This window comes from Ahaetulla prasina, chromosome 2 (assembly GCF_028640845.1).
Source record: "Ahaetulla prasina isolate Xishuangbanna chromosome 2, ASM2864084v1, whole genome shotgun sequence".
NCBI classification, from domain to species: domain Eukaryota; kingdom Metazoa; phylum Chordata; class Lepidosauria; order Squamata; family Colubridae; genus Ahaetulla; species Ahaetulla prasina.
Genome location: NC_080540.1, coordinates 130,466,015 through 130,484,019, shown reverse-complemented (window position 1 = coordinate 130,484,019; position 18,005 = coordinate 130,466,015). Strand labels below are relative to the sequence as shown.

At 40.0% G+C, this 18,005-nt stretch overlaps 1 protein-coding gene across 5 annotated transcripts in view; it reads left to right on the top strand.

The window, feature by feature from the left end:
- Positions 1–18,005, top strand: part of TMEM94 (transmembrane protein 94) — an 88,254-nt gene that overhangs the window by 50,495 nt on the left and 19,754 nt on the right. For 2 of the 5 annotated variants that reach the window (XM_058174011.1, XM_058174015.1), the window contains exons 11-19: positions 1,400–1,456; positions 3,972–4,076; positions 5,049–5,213; positions 8,059–8,271; positions 10,445–10,760; positions 12,535–12,708; positions 14,035–14,137; positions 15,478–15,695; positions 17,410–17,591. In XM_058174011.1, the coding sequence (XP_058029994.1) occupies positions 1,400–1,456; positions 3,972–4,076; positions 5,049–5,213; positions 8,059–8,271; positions 10,445–10,760; positions 12,535–12,708; positions 14,035–14,137; positions 15,478–15,695; positions 17,410–17,591 (1,533 nt within the window). The remainder of the gene's footprint in view (positions 1–1,399; positions 1,457–3,971; positions 4,077–5,048; positions 5,214–8,058; positions 8,272–10,444; positions 10,761–12,534; positions 12,709–14,034; positions 14,138–15,477; positions 15,696–17,409; positions 17,592–18,005) is intronic. The other 3 variants (XM_058174012.1, XM_058174013.1, XM_058174014.1) reach the window with 3 other exon arrangements.

Here is an 18,005-nt window from a genome sequence, read left to right as displayed (position 1 = left end):
TCCCAGCTAATTAGGAAATGGGGGATTTTGCAGTATCGTTCCCCTGGAGTGGGGTGGGAATGGAGATTTTATAGTATCCTTCTCCTGCCATGCCCACCAAGCCATGCCACGCCCACCAAGCCACACCCACAGAACCAGTAGTAAAAGTACCACTGAATTGGAGGTATTCCTGAGGGAGCCGTTAAAGGGATAAAGGGACAAAACTGAAACTGATTTGGGGTTTGAGCATGAACAAAATGGGAATTATTCAGAGGATCTGATAGACCATCTGCTGGTTGCAATTCTCAACTCTTTTGTTTCCAGACTTCTGTAGAAGGTAGTCGGTAAGTTTCCATTTTAGCTTGCACCAGTCTTTTGATTCTAAATTGTTTAACCTCTCTAATGAATAACTAGATATTATATATGTTTTTAGAATTGCAGAACTTATGGGGGGGGTTACCAATAACAGGAATAATGTTTTTTCTTGATTGTGTAGATTTTACTGTCAATTGATTTATATCATTCCTGCTTCTTTCTGCTTCTCCTATTCAGTCTTGTTCTGCTTCTTCCATTCCTTCTGCTTCCATCTCTGCTTGCTTGCTGTAGACATGTGAAGCTTGGTGTCCTTATTTTCCTCTTCCTTTCTCCAGCGTCTCCTTTGTTTGCTTCAGTGCTCGTATTCTCAGTGTTTCCCTTCTCCATTCCAGAGTCCAGAAATTGTGGCTCTTTGGGCAATACGCTTACACCCCAAATGTAGACTGGTATCATTGCTCTTTGCCATCTGTAAGCTTAATTGGGTCTTTGCCACTTCTGCTTTGGCTTAGAGTAGCACTGTCTCTTGTAGCGCTTTACCACCAAAATCATCTAGCACAATTACATGCTTCTGTCCTCTTGGTTTATATAGCTCTTTTCCTTTCCATGCTTTCACTTTGTCTGGGGGTTGGAATTAGACTCTTTGTTCTCCCAGCCTGCATGTGTCTGCTTCTTTCCCCGCTCTCTTTAATTTTCCCTTCAACTTTCCTGACTGGTTTCTTCTTCAAGTCTTCTTCTGAACCACTTTCTACTTGATGCTGTTCCTTGCGTTCCACCTTAGCAGCTATCTTGATTACCTTTGGCTCATTTTTAATTTAGGAATGTGTTTGCTTTTAACCAAAAGCTCATTTTAAATTTTAATATAAGTTCCTGCGTCCCTCAGTATCTTTTCATGGTCAAAATGGAGACTCGATTCTTTTGGGCTGGTTTTTTTCAATTTGTAAAGGAATATCTGAGGCAGGATACTTTTCATGTAGAGCTTAGCCTACAAAGATCCTCTTTCATTCAAGTATCCTAGTGGTGACAAGTATTTTCAGAAGGATTTTCTTCATGCATCCCTTCCAAATATCTTGATAGTAACCAATTTTATTTTATTTTTTTGCTGCAGCTGGCTAAGTTCTCAGAAGACACACTCAGTAGCTACACAGAGGTGGTATCTTCCCAGGTACTATTTTATTGAACAGTCTTGCATCCTGTTCTGTGTTCTTCTGTGCAGTCCATCCTTCCTTGTTGCAAAATGCTTGGCCTCTTCTTCTTATTTTCTTATGTATCTTTGGCTTGTGGGCACTTTCATTTCGCTATACTGTGATGGTCTGCACGCTTACTGCACACCTTTCTATATGCTGTCCCCTATAGTGAATGTCTACAGTGTACTAGTTTTGTTTGATTTTTTTGAGAACAAAAGGGCATTTGAATTAAGCCTGTGAAATTTTTCAAAAGTTTATTTTAAGGAAGCACATAATTCACCTTGCTTGTCTAGCTGAGTGAAAATAACCGACAGATGGTCCAAGGGACTGGAAAAAAGCATCCTAAGAATTTCAGGCTGCATACTCTATATCTATATGTCAGAATCGGATTTAGGAAAGTTAAATATGAGAAACTGGGTATTTCTGCGAGATTAGATGGAACAAATGGGTGGTAGAATTTCAAAATTTATCCAGATAGTCTATATGTTATAATCTGATTAATGAGATCCAAACCCCTATCATTCATTACTTAAACCTCTTTAATTGTTTTTTCTTAGACGAAAAGAGAATATGCTTTACCATTATCTGCAAAAAACCAGAGTTTTATCAAAGCAAGAAACAGTTCATTGGTGGAACTTGTTGCTTTCTTCTGTCTAAATTAAGAAGCAATGTCGATTGCCTATTGCATTCAGTAATGAGTGTATAAGAAATGGTAGTATCAGTGGGCAAATTTTCTGTGGTATCAATTCAGGTGGGTGATGATGAACTGGTATCTAATTTTTTAGTGCTTTGGAGCAATCCTTTGCACTTTGAAACAATACTGCAGAGAAAGAGAGAGGGGGAGGGAGAGAGCATTTATTTTTATTTCTTTAAAAAAGAAATGTAGCTAATTTAACTAAATGTTTCTTCCATTTTTCTGTGTCACATGAAGATAGACTAAAGAAACTGCGTATTTAGCTTTGAGAAAAAAATGACTGAGGAAGACAGGACAGTACTTTCAAATATCTGAAGATATGTCTCAGAGAAGAAGGTCAAAACTTGTTCCCTATTGTTCCAAAGATGAGTGCATGAAGTAACAGTTTCATGTTACAGGAAGATGGATTCAAATTGAATTTTAGAGGGGCAAAAAAACCATTTAATAATAGCAGTTGACAGTGGAAGCAAGGGAGATAATGGGCTCCTGTTTACTTGGTGTCTTCATGTGGAGGTTGGATATCCTTCTCTTGTGAATGTTCAAGTTTGGATTCCTGCATGGAGCATAGGTTGAACTTAGTAGGCTAAATAGTATCTTCCAATTCTATAATTCTAAATGGAGTTCTAGCTATGTGTAGGTGAACAGTGGAATCTATATGAATCCCACTACAAAGACCTGTTTGTTTGGTATCTGTTTCCCACATATTTTAACAAAATTTAGCATAATAGAGGATATATATCTATGTTCTTTTTAAATATCCCAGATTGAACAATCCTCTCAGAATTGTTCCACAAAGCTGAATCGTAAGGTGAAGTTCAGAATTCTGCCTGCACTGATTTTTTTAGATACATGTTTGTCAAAATTCAAATTTTTTAGAGCTGTATTTGTCACAGTACAAAATAGAATAGAATAGAATAGAATAGAATAGAATAGAATTTTTTATTGGCCAAGTGTGATTGGACACACAAGGAATTTGTCTTGGTGCATATGCTCTCAGTGTACATAAAAGAAAAGATACCTTCATCAAGGTACAACACTTACAACACTTAATGATACTTATAGGGTACAAATTTAACACTTAATGATACAACATTTATGGTAATCATAGGGTACAAATAAGCAATCAGGAAACAATCAATATCAATATAAATCATAAGGATACCAGCAACAAAGTTACAGTCATACAGTCATAAGTGGAAGGAGATGGGTGATGGGAACGATGAGAAGATTAATAGTAATGCAGATTTAGTAAATAGTTTGACAGTGTTGAGGAAATTATCTGTTTAGCAGAGTGATGGCGTTTGGGAAAAAACTGTTCTTGTGTCTAGTTGTTCTGGTGTGCAGTGCTCTATAGCGTCGTTTTGAAGGTAGGAGTTGAAACAGTTTATGTCCAGGATGTGAGGGATCTGTACATATTTTCATGGCCCTCTTCTTGATTCATGCAGTATACAGGTCCTCAATGGAAGGCAGGTTGGTAGCAATTATTTTTTCTGCAGTTCTAAACAAGAAAGATAATAACAGACAGACAGACAGAAAGAACAGAAGGAAAGAAAAACCAACCCCCCCCCAATCATCCGACTTCCTGTACATATTTGAAGTCCAACATTCCCTACAAGCTTTGTCATGCACTAGAGATCTGATTTATACATAGGTTGCTATACTTAGTTTCTGTGGAAATGTTAAACTGTCACTTGCTACCAATTCTGTCTTTCCGGAAATAACCATGTTCCTGTGTCAAGTCTATTTGAACTTGCCATTCTTCCTCATTAGTTGACTAGTTGTTGTGGCTTTTTTGGTAGGAAATGTTACGGTGTATCTGGAGCCACTTCCTGCAAGTTCTGAAGGGCAAATCACCCACTCTCACCTTCACCTCTAGTCTGCTTCACAGTCTGGGATCTGTCACAGTAAGTCTGATTGCAGGAAGAACTGCAAAAAGGAGCATAGAGTTCCCTGCCCTGTGTTTCATTGGCTAGTTTCCTTTATGGTTGCAAACAGTTCTTCTAAAATCTATCTTAATGTGTTAGCTAGATATTGATGGGATAATGGTTCAGAAATGTGGTCAGATTGATTTTAGGTTGAGGACCGAAGATATCAAGTTGCTACTGATTGGCAAGCTCTTTATCTTGGCTGGACTGACAGTAATGTCTTCTATGTAGAAAAGAAATGATAAAGCCGAGGTGTCTAGTTTTAAATCAATAAACTACAAATGAGCAGCAGGCATGCTCTTGTCCTTTTCAGCTTTTAGAACATTAACATTTTAATTTACTAAGAATCTTTACTTTCCACCTATTTTACTTTACTTTCCACCTATTTTTCACAAGAGCCTTCACTCCTGTCCAAAACATGAAATGTGATAGAAGATGGCTAAAAATTATAAAGGACACCACATGCTGCCAATTGTCATTCCTTTTGGCCTTAGCGGGTCTCTCACTGAGCTAGGACTGTGCCTTGTCATCTCCTTTTTTTTTATTTTGTCAAAACAGTATATATAAACATAAGCATGAAACAACTATACAACATATAAGCGTATATATAATGAAAGGAAACAATAGGACAGGAACGGTAGGCACTTTTGTGCTCTTATGCATGCCCCTTATAGTCCTCTTAGGAACAAACTTAACTAAAGTAAGTCCTTACTTTGCTTTACAGTGTTTTATGGCATCTGCACATATTGGGAAAAGTATTTCTGCATTCAAGAATATATATATATATATAAAGTTTAGAAAGATTGAAGGTTATTTGGAAACGACCTTTTGTCTTGCATTGGGTTTAAACAACGGAACATTGTGTCTGGCTCACTGATTCAGACGTAGCCTTGCCCAATAGTTTATTGTATATCTCTGGGGTTTTGTCAGGTGTCTTGGGCTTGTTTTTAGGTGCTCTGCTGTGTGGATAAGCAAGGAATTCTGTCCTGGCCTAACCCCAGTCCAGAGACGGTTTTGTTCTTTAGTGGCAAGGTGGAACCTCCTCACAGCAGCCATGAAGATCTGACAGATGAACTTTCCACACGCTCCTTCTGCCACCCAGAGATGGATGAAGAGGTGAGGGATGGGTTTGTAAAGGATACTCTGTAAGGGTGCTTGGTCTTCCTGACCTTTGTTTCATTTGCAAGGTAACACCAGTTAAACACTGCAGATGCATGATCAAATTCTGCAGTTAAATTATAGCAATAAAATACCTTAGGAAACTATTCTCTCATCCAACTAGTCTACGTGAACAATTAGATTATTTAAGGAAATCTGGAACAAATATTATTAGAGTACCTTTGAAGACTAATAGAATAAACACAGCATGATCTGTTGAAAGATAGAACTTATTTTATGGAATGATACCCAAAATCTATATATTAGGTCTGTGTTTCTGTACAAAGCATAAATGTATACAAGATAAGTTCCAATTCATGTAATTACTAATGATGTCATATTCCTACCTCTGCCAAATTCAACATAGGAAGTAGAGAATTCGAGATTTAAAGATTAATTAAATTTATCAGACATTTATTTTTTTTTGAGTATGATTATAGTCCAAAAGAACCCAAAAGCATATTCTTTGGAGGTGGTTGTTGAGGGAATAAGAATTAAAAAATTCTTCTCTTAATAACATTTCTTTTTCCTGAAAATGCTGATCATGATTTTGAACAGGAATTTCTTTTGGAAGGATTATGAAATGAGTGTTCTTTTGACATGAGATTATTAAGTAATATACCATGTACACTAGTGTAGAACCCCTCCTGCAAATAATCCAACTTTTGAACATTAAGCCAAAATACCATAAAAAGATAAGCTGTGGATAAGTCAACTCTGCATTTTTCATGGTATTTTGGTTAAAAATGTGAGAGTCTGCTTATCTGTGGATTGGCTTATACATACATATATGTGGGAAATAGAAGTACTTTTAAAAGCTATTAACATATATACCTGCAGGTTACCTCATCCTCAGATAAGTGAAACCTGATTTTTTTTTCAACCCTAATCCTTAAGTTTATTAAGGATCATAAGAAAAGTGAAAATGAATACACACTACAAAAAAGTCCCAAACAACAAAATACAAAAGAAAAAAGTGTAAAAAAAAAGAAAAAAGGAGAACAAAAGATAACTTTTCCCTTCATTCCAACAAGTAAAAAACAATTTTGACAATTTATCGCTGTCTCTAAATGCAACATAAACTCACCTCTCCTCATAGCTCATCTCTTAATAAAACAAAAATCCAGATGCTTCATTTATTTATTTATTTATTTATTAAATTTGTATACCGCCCTTCTCCCGAAGGACTCAGGGCGGTTCACAGCCAAGTAAAATAGACAATATATAAATACAATTTAAAATACACTTAAAAAACTTATTAAAATTGGCCATAATTAAAATTTAAAACTAAAACCCATTTAAAAACCCATAAATTTAAAAAACTAACCCAGGCCAGCGCAAATAAATAGGTAAGTTTTAAGCTAAAGGTCTGAGGTCCGGAAGTTGACGAAGTCCTGGGGAGGTCATTCCAGAGGCGGAGCCCCACAGAGAAGGCCCTTCCTGGGCGCCGCCAGATGACACTGTCGCTACCGACGGCACCCTGAGGAGTCCCTCTCTGTGAGAGCGCACGGGTCGGTGAGAGGTATTCAGCAGCAGGCGGTCCCGTAAATAGCCCGCCCTATGCCATGGAGCGCTTTAAAGACGTTCACCAAAACCTTGAAGCGCACCCGAAAGCCACAGGCAGCCAGTGCAGCCTGCGCAGGATAGGTGTCATTCGGGAGCCCCGAGGGCTCCTCTATCACCCGCGCAGCTGCATTCTGACTAACTGTAGCCTCCGGATGCCCCTCAAGGGGAGCCCCATGTAGAGAGCATTGCAGTAATCCAGACGAGACGTCACAAGGGCGTGAGTGACCGTGCATAGGGCATCCCGGTCTAGAAAGGGGCGCAACTGGCGCACCAGGCGAACCTGGTGGAAAGCTCTCCTGGAGACGGCCGTCAGGTGTTCATCAAAAGACAGCCGTTCATCCAGGAGAACGCCCAAATTGCGCACCCTCTCCATCGGGGCCAATGACTCGCTCCCGACAGTCAGCCGTGGACTCAGCTGACTGTACCGGGATGCCGGCATCCACAGCCACTCTGTCTTGGAGGGATTGAGCTTGAGCCTGTTGCTCCCCATCCAGACCCGTACGGCTTCCAAACACCGGGACAGCACTTCGATAGCTTCATTGGGGTGGCCCGGTGTGGAAAAGTACAGCTGAGTGTCATCAGCGTACAGCTGGTACCTCACACCGAAACCACTGATGATCTCACCCAGCGGCTTCATATAGATGTTGAACAGAAGGGGCGAGAGGATCGACCCCTGCGGCACCCCACAAGTGAAGATACCTTCATCATTCGTTGTTAACAAAAGTCAAATAAGAACAATTGGATATAACTAAGTTCTTTATCTGGCCTTGATCAAATAAGCCAAAGATAATTTTTGAGTCTATTTTGGCACCTAAAATACAAGTAGTCCTTGATTTACAACATTTCATTTAGTGGCTGTTCGAAGTTACAACAGCAGTGAAAAAAGTGTCCGTTTTTCAAATTTACAACCATTGCAGCATCCTCACAGTTGCTTGATAAAAATTTGGATGCTTGACAAGCAGAATCAATGGGGAAGCCAAATTCACTTAACAACCATGTTACTAACTTAACAATTGTGGTGATTCACTTAACAACTATGGCGAGAACAATCATAAAATGGGAAAAAATTTACTTAATAAATGTCTCGCTTAGCGACATAAATTTGGGGCTCAATTGTAATTGTATGTCAAGGACTACCTATACTCAACTTATCCATAAATATCTATGATAGTCCACCTTCTTGTTTGTTCTTGCATGGGGTTTTCTGCTTACCTCTTTTACTTATACTGTATTACAGCCTCATGAAAGGGATGCTTTGCTCTCAGGGCCCTTGTCGGATGTGGTTCGCATCAGCAACGAGCATGACAGGGCTGAGTGGTCCACCAGCAATACTCCCAAATCTTCTGATACTCAGATTCACAAGAAACCAGCAGGCCGCAGCAAGCACCCTTCTGGATCTAATGTGAGCTTCAGCAAAGACATTGAGGGAGGAGAGGAGGAGACAGCTCAGGTAATGAAGGACGGATCACTTCTGGTCCATTTTCTTCATGTCATCCAGGAGACAATGCTAACGTGGGTATCTACAGAGCAGTGATTTTCATACCTGGCTGAGGAATTCTGGAAGTTAAAATTCACACATCGTAAAGTTTCCAACTTTGAAAAAATTGATCCAAAGGAATATGAGTACTGCGCTCCTTACTCTATGTTAACATTACTTGTATTAGTGAGGATTTCTATCATAAAGTACCAGACAATAGATTATGAGGGCTCTGGGATGTGAGACTGGGGTGTATAATAGAAGATAAAGAAAAGACCTGGGAAATATTTGGGAACTCCGATTTTAGAAGAGGTTTTAGAATAGGATAGGATAGGATAGGATAGGATAGGATAGGATAGGATAGGATAGGATAGAATTTTTATTGGCCAAGTGTGATTGGACACACAAGGAATTTATCTTGGTGCATACGCTCTCAGTGTACATAAAAGAAAAGATACCTTCATCAAGGTACAACACTTACAACACTTAATGATAGTCATAGGATACAAATTTAACACTTAATGATACAACACTTAATGATAGTCATAGGCTACAAATAAGCAATCACGAAACAATATCAGTATAAATCGTAAGGATACTAGCAACAAAGTTACTGTCATAAGTGGAAGGAGATGGGTGATGGGAACGATGAATAGATTAATAGTAGTGCAGACTTAGTAAATAGTTTGACAGAATTGAGGGAATTATTTGTTTAGCAGATTGATGGAGTTTGGGGGGAAACTGTTCTTGTGTCTAGTTGTTCTGGTATGCAGTGCTCGTTTTGAGGGTAGGAGTTGAAACAGTTTATGTCCAGGATGTGAGGGGTCTGTAAATATTTTCACAGCCCTCTTTTTGAGTCGTGCAGTATACAGGTCCTCAATGGAAGGCAGGTTGGTAGCAGTTTAAAAATCCAAAAGAATATGGTGAGCATCCTTAAAGAAGGTTTCAGGGAACGATTTACTTGGGTTGTGCCTACTTCAAAAATTATTCAGAAATGCTTCAGTATGTGTGAGTGCCCCATTTCTCTGCAGTCGTTACAGCAACCACTTCTTTTTTCAGCATCTCTAATAAGATGACCCATTAAAGAAACAGGATTTTCCCCCTGCCACTTTAGAAGCCTGAAGGCATAGAAAAATGCTTTGCTTGCATGGAATCTGAAGAGCTTCTAAATCCCGTTTGCATAACCATTTCATTTGTAATTGGGGGTCATTTTGGTTAACTTCAACCACGTAACTCCCAGTTAAGGTTTCTTAAGTAATATATAGACTGCAGTTCCTAGATTCGCTTTAATTTTCTCTCATATAAAAAAACCCATAAATGTTACAGTTTAACACATGGAAGCAATACTTTCATGTTCAGCTTCATAGACCTGAGGAGGAGAGTACAGCTACTCTTACATGCCCTATTATTTTCACAGTTGCTACTCAGCCATGACCAATAAACAGCTGAGAAATCAAATAGGAACTGGTTTGTTCAGTTGGTTAAACAAAGCTATCTGCCATTTGTTGTCTTTTCTTTAAAATCCAATTAGAGACAACTTTCTTCAGACTCTTGAGGCTCTTTCTCATATGTGTTTTGACTTTATGTCCTGCCTTTATTCTCCAGAGACTTATGACATCAGCAGAACTCTGGAGAATTGACCAAGTCTAAAAACCATGCAAACTGAAAAGAGAGTTCAACTGATCCTTCAAATTTTAGTTTCAATTTTTTTGCCTGTAATTTTCACCATCATCCGATCCTCTGATTGTTTTCTCTAAATCTGAGTCTTGCTTTCTAATATGAAGAAGTAATAATATTATTCTTGGACTTCACTAATGAAATGGAAGAGCCTTAATGGGCATGTGTAATCTACTATTAGAAACCTTAGACTAACACAGATGCATATTTATAAGGCAGGGTTGGGTAACTATGGCAAAGTTACAACCTGTGGACTTCAGTTCCCAGAATTCCTGAGCCAGCATGGTTAGCTCAGGAAATCTTAAGAGTTGAAGTTCCCAGATCATAAAGTTGCCACACTTGCCCACTTGCGATATGAGAGAAGGAGTGGCTGGCATCTTCTCTTATCACTGTAGCCGTATTGATTTCAAGTGAGATACTAGTTTTTAAAAGTCCTGTTTTTTAAAGCCTGTCTTTATTACTGGCCTAGGTGGAAGGTGAGATTGATGGATTAGCCTGTGAGGCCGAAGACTTTGTCTGTGATTACCATTTGGAAATGCTTAGCCTGTCTCAAGATCAGCAGAATCCTTCCTGCATCCAGTTTGATGATTCCAACTGGCAAATGCACTTAACCTCTCTGAAGCCTCTGGGCCTGAACGTGCTGCTCAACCTGTGCAATGCCAGTGTGACGGAACCCCTCTGCCGCTTCTCTGACCACTTGTGTAACCTCGCCTTGCAAGAGACACATCATGCTGTCTTGCCGGTTCACATACCGTGGGGGCTTTGTGAACTTGCTAGACTAATAGGTATGGAGCAGGTGATAAAATATCTCCCTTGTTTTTAAAAAGTCACAAAGTGCATAGCTTCCTTGTTAGCAGAATGTTCACGGTCATGGACATTAGTGCACAGGATGCTGAGACATAACATCTCTTTCTTAATTCTCTTTAAAGTAGGAATTTTGAAACTTAGAGAGTTCATGCGCGACAGAGACCCAAAGACCAGCTAGCCGGTGGGAGGCGCACATGCATGGCGGAGCTGAACTGGGGTGATGGCTCGTATGCCCATAGAGAGGGCGCTGCATGCCACCTCTGGCACGTGTGCCATAGGTTCGCCATCACGGTCCTAAGCCATAGTGTAATTGGGCTTCATAGATTCTTTCCCTGTTTTATGAGTTAGCATGATGTACAGCCAGTTGTTATTTAAAGTACAGATAATTCTCGAATTACGACAATTGAGCCCAAAATTTATGTTGCTAAGTGAAAAATTTGCTAAGTGAGTTTGCCCAATTTTACAAATTTTCTTGCCATACTTGTTAAGTGAATCATTGCATTTGTTAAATTAGTAATATGATTGTTAAGTGAATCTGGCTTTCCCATTGACTGCATATCAGAAGGTCACAAAAAGTGATCACATGACCCCAGGACATGGCAACTGTCATAAATATGAACCAGTTGCTAAGCATCCAAATTTTGATGACGTGACCACAGGAATGCTGCAACGGTCATGTGTCACATTTTTCAGTGGCGTTGTAACTTTGAATGCTCATTAAATGAACCCGTCTAAGTCAGGGACTCTCTTTACATGTGAACTAAGTCTGTATACGCAATTGGTAAACTTTTGTCTGTACAAAACTTTTGTCTCTATCTACAGTTGTAAATTTTAATATCCAATTTCCAGACCTAGTTCCTAATGCTGGCTAATATTGATTTAGGTATTGACTGTATCAAAGATAGGCACCTCATATTTTAGCCTCCAAAGAATATTGCTGAGATTCAGAGGTAAATTGTCTGATTTCTAACTTCTTTGTTTTAATCAAGAGATAGCTGAAATGGCTGTACAAAAGAGGATTAGGTGGCCCTATAAACTTTTCCGTTTCCCCTAATTGGTTTAAGCCTTCAACATCCACCCATACCAGAACTGTGTAATAATACACCTTGTCCATGTCTGACAATCATAAGCTACTCTCATTTGTATAGTTACCACATTTTAAGAAAGACTTTTATAATGCTGCAGATTCAGTTAATTGTAGGTCTCCAGGCAGGGGTGAAACGCTACCGGTTCAGACTGGTTCTGTTGAACCAGTAGCAATGGCAGTGGGTGGTTCAGAGAACCGTTAGCAACAGCAGCGCGAGGCTCTGCTCACCCGCCCAGTTGTTGTTACTTTCTGATTTTAACCAGGAAGTAACCTGTTTTTTACCCTTTGCGCATGCGCAGAAAAGTTTGCACATGCATAGAGGGTCCGCGCGCGTGGCACATGCACTTCCAAACCAGTAGGGAAGGTAAGTAGATTTCACCCTTGTCTCCAGGGTAAGATCAGTCACCCACAGAATCATCCCTTGACCCCATCTCTGATTTTAAGGGCAATTTCACATGGCGGTTGTCTGTTTTGACACCTGATGTTTCATTTTGGACTACAAAATAGGCAGGACAGAAGATGGTGAAGGTATTTATTCAGCGGGAGGATGGTGCTAGCCAGAAGGGAATGGTGCGTGAATGAGAAGAGCTGCTGCACATTTTGTGTGATCTGGGTAATCTTTCCTTGTGGTGTTCTCCTTTTTTATTGATGGTTTTCATTCCTAGGGTTTACGCCTGGTGCCAAAGAGCTTTTCAAGCAGGAGAATTACATGGCCCTTTACCGCCTGCCTTCCGATGAGATGGTGAAAGAAGTGATGCTTGGGAAGCTCTCCTTCATCACCAAGAGGAGGCCGCCTTTGAGTCACATGATCAGCCTTTTCGTGAGGGACACCACAACCAGTAAGATTGTGAGACTGATAACTGCTGTGTCCAGCCTCTCGGATTTCAATTTGACAGGCAGCCCCTGTAGTTAATTCAAAGATTTAAGGTGTGCACTTGAATCTCTAGTAAAATGCCGTTTTACCGAAGAAACGTTGCCATTCCACTGATATCACAAAAGGTTTTCCAAAATGAAGATTTTGGAAATCTTCCAAAATGAAGATCATCTTCTTCTAACTTTTCTTGATTGATGCTTTAAGATGAACGTTTGGGATCTTGGGTGTAATTCCAGCCGAGAACTAAAATACTAGGGTTTTTTCAAGTATCTCACTTCAATTTATTCTCTGTTAGTTCCGTTTGTCTTTTATTTTAAAGAATTGAGTATATATTACACACTTGTCCTGAAGGTATGTAGGCTCTGTAAAAAGCTAAATAGGTTTGGAAAGCAGAATTGATTTTTATTACAATTATTTTAATGCTTAAAAGCTAGTTGGACTTAACAACCGTATTAGAAACAATGCGTTTTGATTACCTTCCAGGATTACCAAGAGATAGTTCTTTAACTTCTTGGCACAGTGCAGCTGTATTAAGATAGCAAATCCAGAATTTTCTGCCAGAAGAGCTGTGTTGGCTAAGTACTGTAGTCTGGTTGCATCTAAAGCAGGGGTCTCCAACCTTGGCATCTTTAAGACTTGTGCTGGCTGAGGGACTCTGGGAGTTAAAGTCCACAAGTCTTAAAGGGACCAAGCTTGGAGACCCCTGGTTTAAACAGTAAACTAACCGTTCTGTATACTTATCTAATGCAAATATTCAAATATATGTATATATTTCTGATACAAAGCTTTGCCCTGTTTTGAGACCCAAAGTTGGGAAGAGATAGAACAGGTGAGGGATGACAATAGTCTCCCGGGGCAGCCATTATTTGCCATATAGGTGTCCTGTATTTGGCACTGAACAGGTTAGAGGTTTTGCCTCAAAAGGAATGTTGCTTATAGATGAGATGCACATTTTATTGTAGACCTTGCATAAGTCTCTGAGTGTGGAAAAAATTATGGGCACTTGGTCAGTTGCACTAATATAACTCTAATTGGCATAAGAAAACAAAACATAATTGTCTAGAAAAGCTGGAGTTGCCCTGCTGTGGCTCCTTAGAGGAGGTGATCTCCTGTGATAATTTGATGACAGGCAGTAGGTTATTTTTAGGGCCTGCTCTATTCGGTCATTACCATTTTGTCCTTTTGTTCAGTGGAAGAAGATGTTTGTGGGTGATGTGGAAGCTGTAAAATAAATGAGCCTGCCAGCAAGCCATCTTCAGACTTGCTATATAGGGCCTATTTTTTCTCCTAGGCACAGAGCAGATGCTTTCACATGGAACTGCTGACATCATCCTGGAGGCCTGCACAGATTTCTGGGATGGCTCGGATATCTACCCGCTTTCTGGTTCTGACAGGTAGACAGACTGCTCTTTAGGCCTTTAAGGGACACTGGCTTTGTAATATAGATTGCTGGAGCAATGGTTTCTCGGGATGAATGTTTTGTGCCAGGGATTTTTCCCTCACTCTGAAGAGAGCTCATTGTCAATCGGGTCCTGCTTCCAGAGCTCAGTTTCCCTACTGAGGAAAATACATTTATTTAGATGCCATCTCCCTCACAGAGGAACTCCGGGTAGTGTAGAAATGATATGTTAAGAAGTAAAAAGTAAATATTAAAAATTAAAATAAGAGGCAAGGATAGTTAAAATTCAACATTAGTGTCTTCATGACGGAGTGGTTAAAGTGCAGTATTGCAGGCAAACTCTGCCTGAAGCCTGGAGTTCGATCCTGACTGGGATCAAGGTTGACTCAGACTTCCATCCTTCCTAGGTCAGTAAAATGAGGACCCAGATTATTGAGGGCAATATGCAAATAATGCTTCAACATTGGAAACTGCCCAGAGAGTGCTTTAAAGGGCTATGAGGCAGTATATAAGCTTAAATGCTATTGCTATATTAAAACATTCATTCAAAGGTAGGAGGAAGCCCTTCAGGGCACTAACCAGCCCCACAGCTGCATCTCCTCTGTGAGCCCCAAGCAAGTTGGCAGAGCCTGGTCTTTAGACGTTTTTCAAAAACAAGAAGAGTGGTGGGCCCAAAAGTGGTGGTGGTGATGGTGGTGGAAATGTTCCAAAGGGGAAACAAAAATGTATACCTATGTTTTATCAAAAAATCTGTCGGCAATATTGTAGTAACTATGACTTGTTATACCCGTAAAGAATAGCCCTAATGTTAGGGAGGGGGAGAGGGCTGCCTCTGACGCCTCTGAATTTTATATGCTGCCTGGTTCTGTGTTTTTTGCAGCTTGTCAGTCCACACTCATCAATAGAGGATGTATTGTCTTGTCAAGCCTTCCTTATTGTGACCTGTCTGTCTGGAGCCAAGTTGATTTTACAGCCTTTTTCTAGTATTTCAGGCTGCAATTTAAAAAACCCAAATGCCCATATATGGAAGGCCAGCAACCAAAAAAAAATGCATGATGATGGTAACTGTGCTTCTCCTCCTCCTCCTCCTCCCCCCCACCCCAGCCTGACAGCCTCCCTGTATTTTCATTCTTCACTAGGCTGTTTTAATATCCCTGACCCCTCCAGAACTATTGAAAGGATGAGTCTGAAATAATATTTTTCAAGGAAATTCAGTATTTCAGCCATTGCTCATATTAACACAAGGGTATGCAACAACTAACAACAACACCAGCAACAACAACAGTAATTTAGGGTGAAATTGTTTCTAATAACTTTTGTCTTCTGTTTTCTCAGGAAGAAAGTGCTGGATTTCTACCAGCGTGCCTGCCTTTCGGGTTATTGTTCTGCCTTCTCCTACAAGCCCATGCACTGTGCCTTGTCTTCTCTCCTGAATGGTAAATGCATAGAACTGGTGCAGGTCCCTGGGCAAAATGCCATCTTCACCTCTTGTGATCTTCCAGGGACCATACCTATCAAGCAGAGCAGCCGCCGAAATAGCTGGAGCTCAGATGGTACGTGCTTTGCCACCGTAGTAGAGATTTGTTGGAGAAACAGGAGCTGATCTAGATTCACCATAGCTTTTAAAAGATGTTGCTGGGAGGAAAATAGTATTTGGATAATGAAATTTAAAAATGCAGGGTCAGATGATTGTCGCCTTCAATTACAATGTTATTTTACAAAATGCCAGTCAAAGTGTTGTTATAGTGAATGCAAAATTGCTTATGCTGCAAAATATATTGTCTCATTGCGAACTCTCTGATTTATTTATTTATTTATAATTACATTTCTATACCGCACCATCTCCCGGAAGACTCAGGGCGGTTTACAGCCAATGTTAAAATACTCACACCAATACAATATAAATATAATAAATAACAATATTTAAAAACAATTAAAAACAAATATTTACTGGCCGAATCACTAAAACGGTCAAAGACCGATTAAAACCCATTAAAATTTCGCTAAAATATGTCTTAGGCTAGTCCCGCTCGATGAAATAATAAAGTAGCTCATTCCATAGGGCTGGTGCTGCCACAGAGAAGGCCCTCCCCCTGGGGGCCGCCAACCTACATTGTTTGGTCGACGGCACCCTGAGGAGGCCCGCTCTGTGGGAGCGCACAGGTCGTTGGGAGGCAATTGGTGGCAGAAGGCGGTTTCGCAAATACCCCGATCCTAAGCCATGGAGCACTTTAAAGGTGGTAACCAGCACCTTGAATTGCACCCGGAAGGCTACTGGCAGCCAGTGCAGGCCGCGCAGGATGGGTGTTATATGGGAGCAACGCGGTGCCCCCTCTATCAACCGCGCGGCCGCATTCTGGACTAGCTGGAGCCTCCTGGTGCTCTTCAAGGGGAGCCCCATGTAGAGAGCATTGCAATAGTTTGAATAAAGTTTATTTCTTATAGAAGGCACTATAATTGCACAAAGATCTCATTACCCTTGGATTCATATTTTTTTTCATGGTTCAAGGTCCTTTCCTGGTCACCATCTGATCTGGCAATTGTGAAAGAATTCTGCTTACCTAAACTCTTGATGTTTGCTTTTTAAATAATATTTTTATTGAAATTAAAAAAAAAAGATAAATGCTAATACAGACTAAGAAATATATATATATATATATATATAAAAAGAAAAGGTGCTGAGAGGGGAAAAAACTTGATGTTTGGACAAGCTTGCCCTGTCATCGGAAAAAAGGCTTAATTTGATCCAGCATCAGTCTTGCTGCTTTAGCTTGGCAAGTTCCTCCAGGATCTTCTTTTAGCTGATTGTAAAGAACTAATTTAGACATCCCAGTTAGCACAAGGCACGAGAAGTGGAATAACAGTGATCTCTTCCAAGTTAATTTCCTTACTTTCTGCTGTTGTGGGTGTTTGCTAAGAAGATATTGGTCATCCAAACCTTCCCCCTAGCTTTTTAAAATGTTCTGGGATTTGGGTGTTCTCTTAATAGCTTTGCATGTACCTTTTCAGTCATTGATTATTTCTTTTATAACTGATGAGCATTTTTTTTTCTTCCTTTCTCTTTCCATCTTTCACTGCATATATATGTATGTGTTGCCCTGGGGTCTTTTGGCCATGACTGATCATACTTCCTTCTTGATCCTTTAAATGGGTGTCCTGCATGTTCTCTGATGGATGTCTGTCCCTGTCTCTGCATTCCACCTTGGCTGCCTATGTCTCCATGGCATATCTGCTTCTGTGCATTTGCTCTTGTTCGCATGCCCAAAGAAGGGATCGGGGAAGTGATGGAGAAAGAGGACTGTATCCAGGCTTTGAGTGGCCAGATCTTCATGGGCATGGTCTCCTCCCAGTATCAGGCCCGATCAGATGTCGTCCGCCTCATTGAAGGACTTGTCAATGCTTGCATTCGTTTTGTCTATTTCTCCCTGGAAGATGAGCTGAAGAGTAAGGTAAGCTATTCCTTTGCATCGTTTTTAACATGCGTTGTTCCTGTAGCAGCCATGTCGAGGACATAGTGGTCCTGGGATTGATTCTGAACTAATGTTAACTTTTTCTACTTCTTTTGATATGTTTATTGTATTTTAGCATTTATGGATTTCGTGGTAGCTAATCCCTTTTAATTTGCAGTACTTTCTTCTCCCTCTTCTTTTTCCTACAAATACCCCAGTTAATAATTTAATAATGGAATATTCTTTGGTTTGTGATCATGATAATTTTTTCCCAAAGCGTGTTGTTATCGGGCAGATGTATATTAAGGAAGCATCTCACTAAATGCTCATTAGACTTACTTTAATATATATTACTATAATAGTAAAATTGACATAGTAAATCTAGATTGGCTTGTGCCCAAAATGGGAATATAC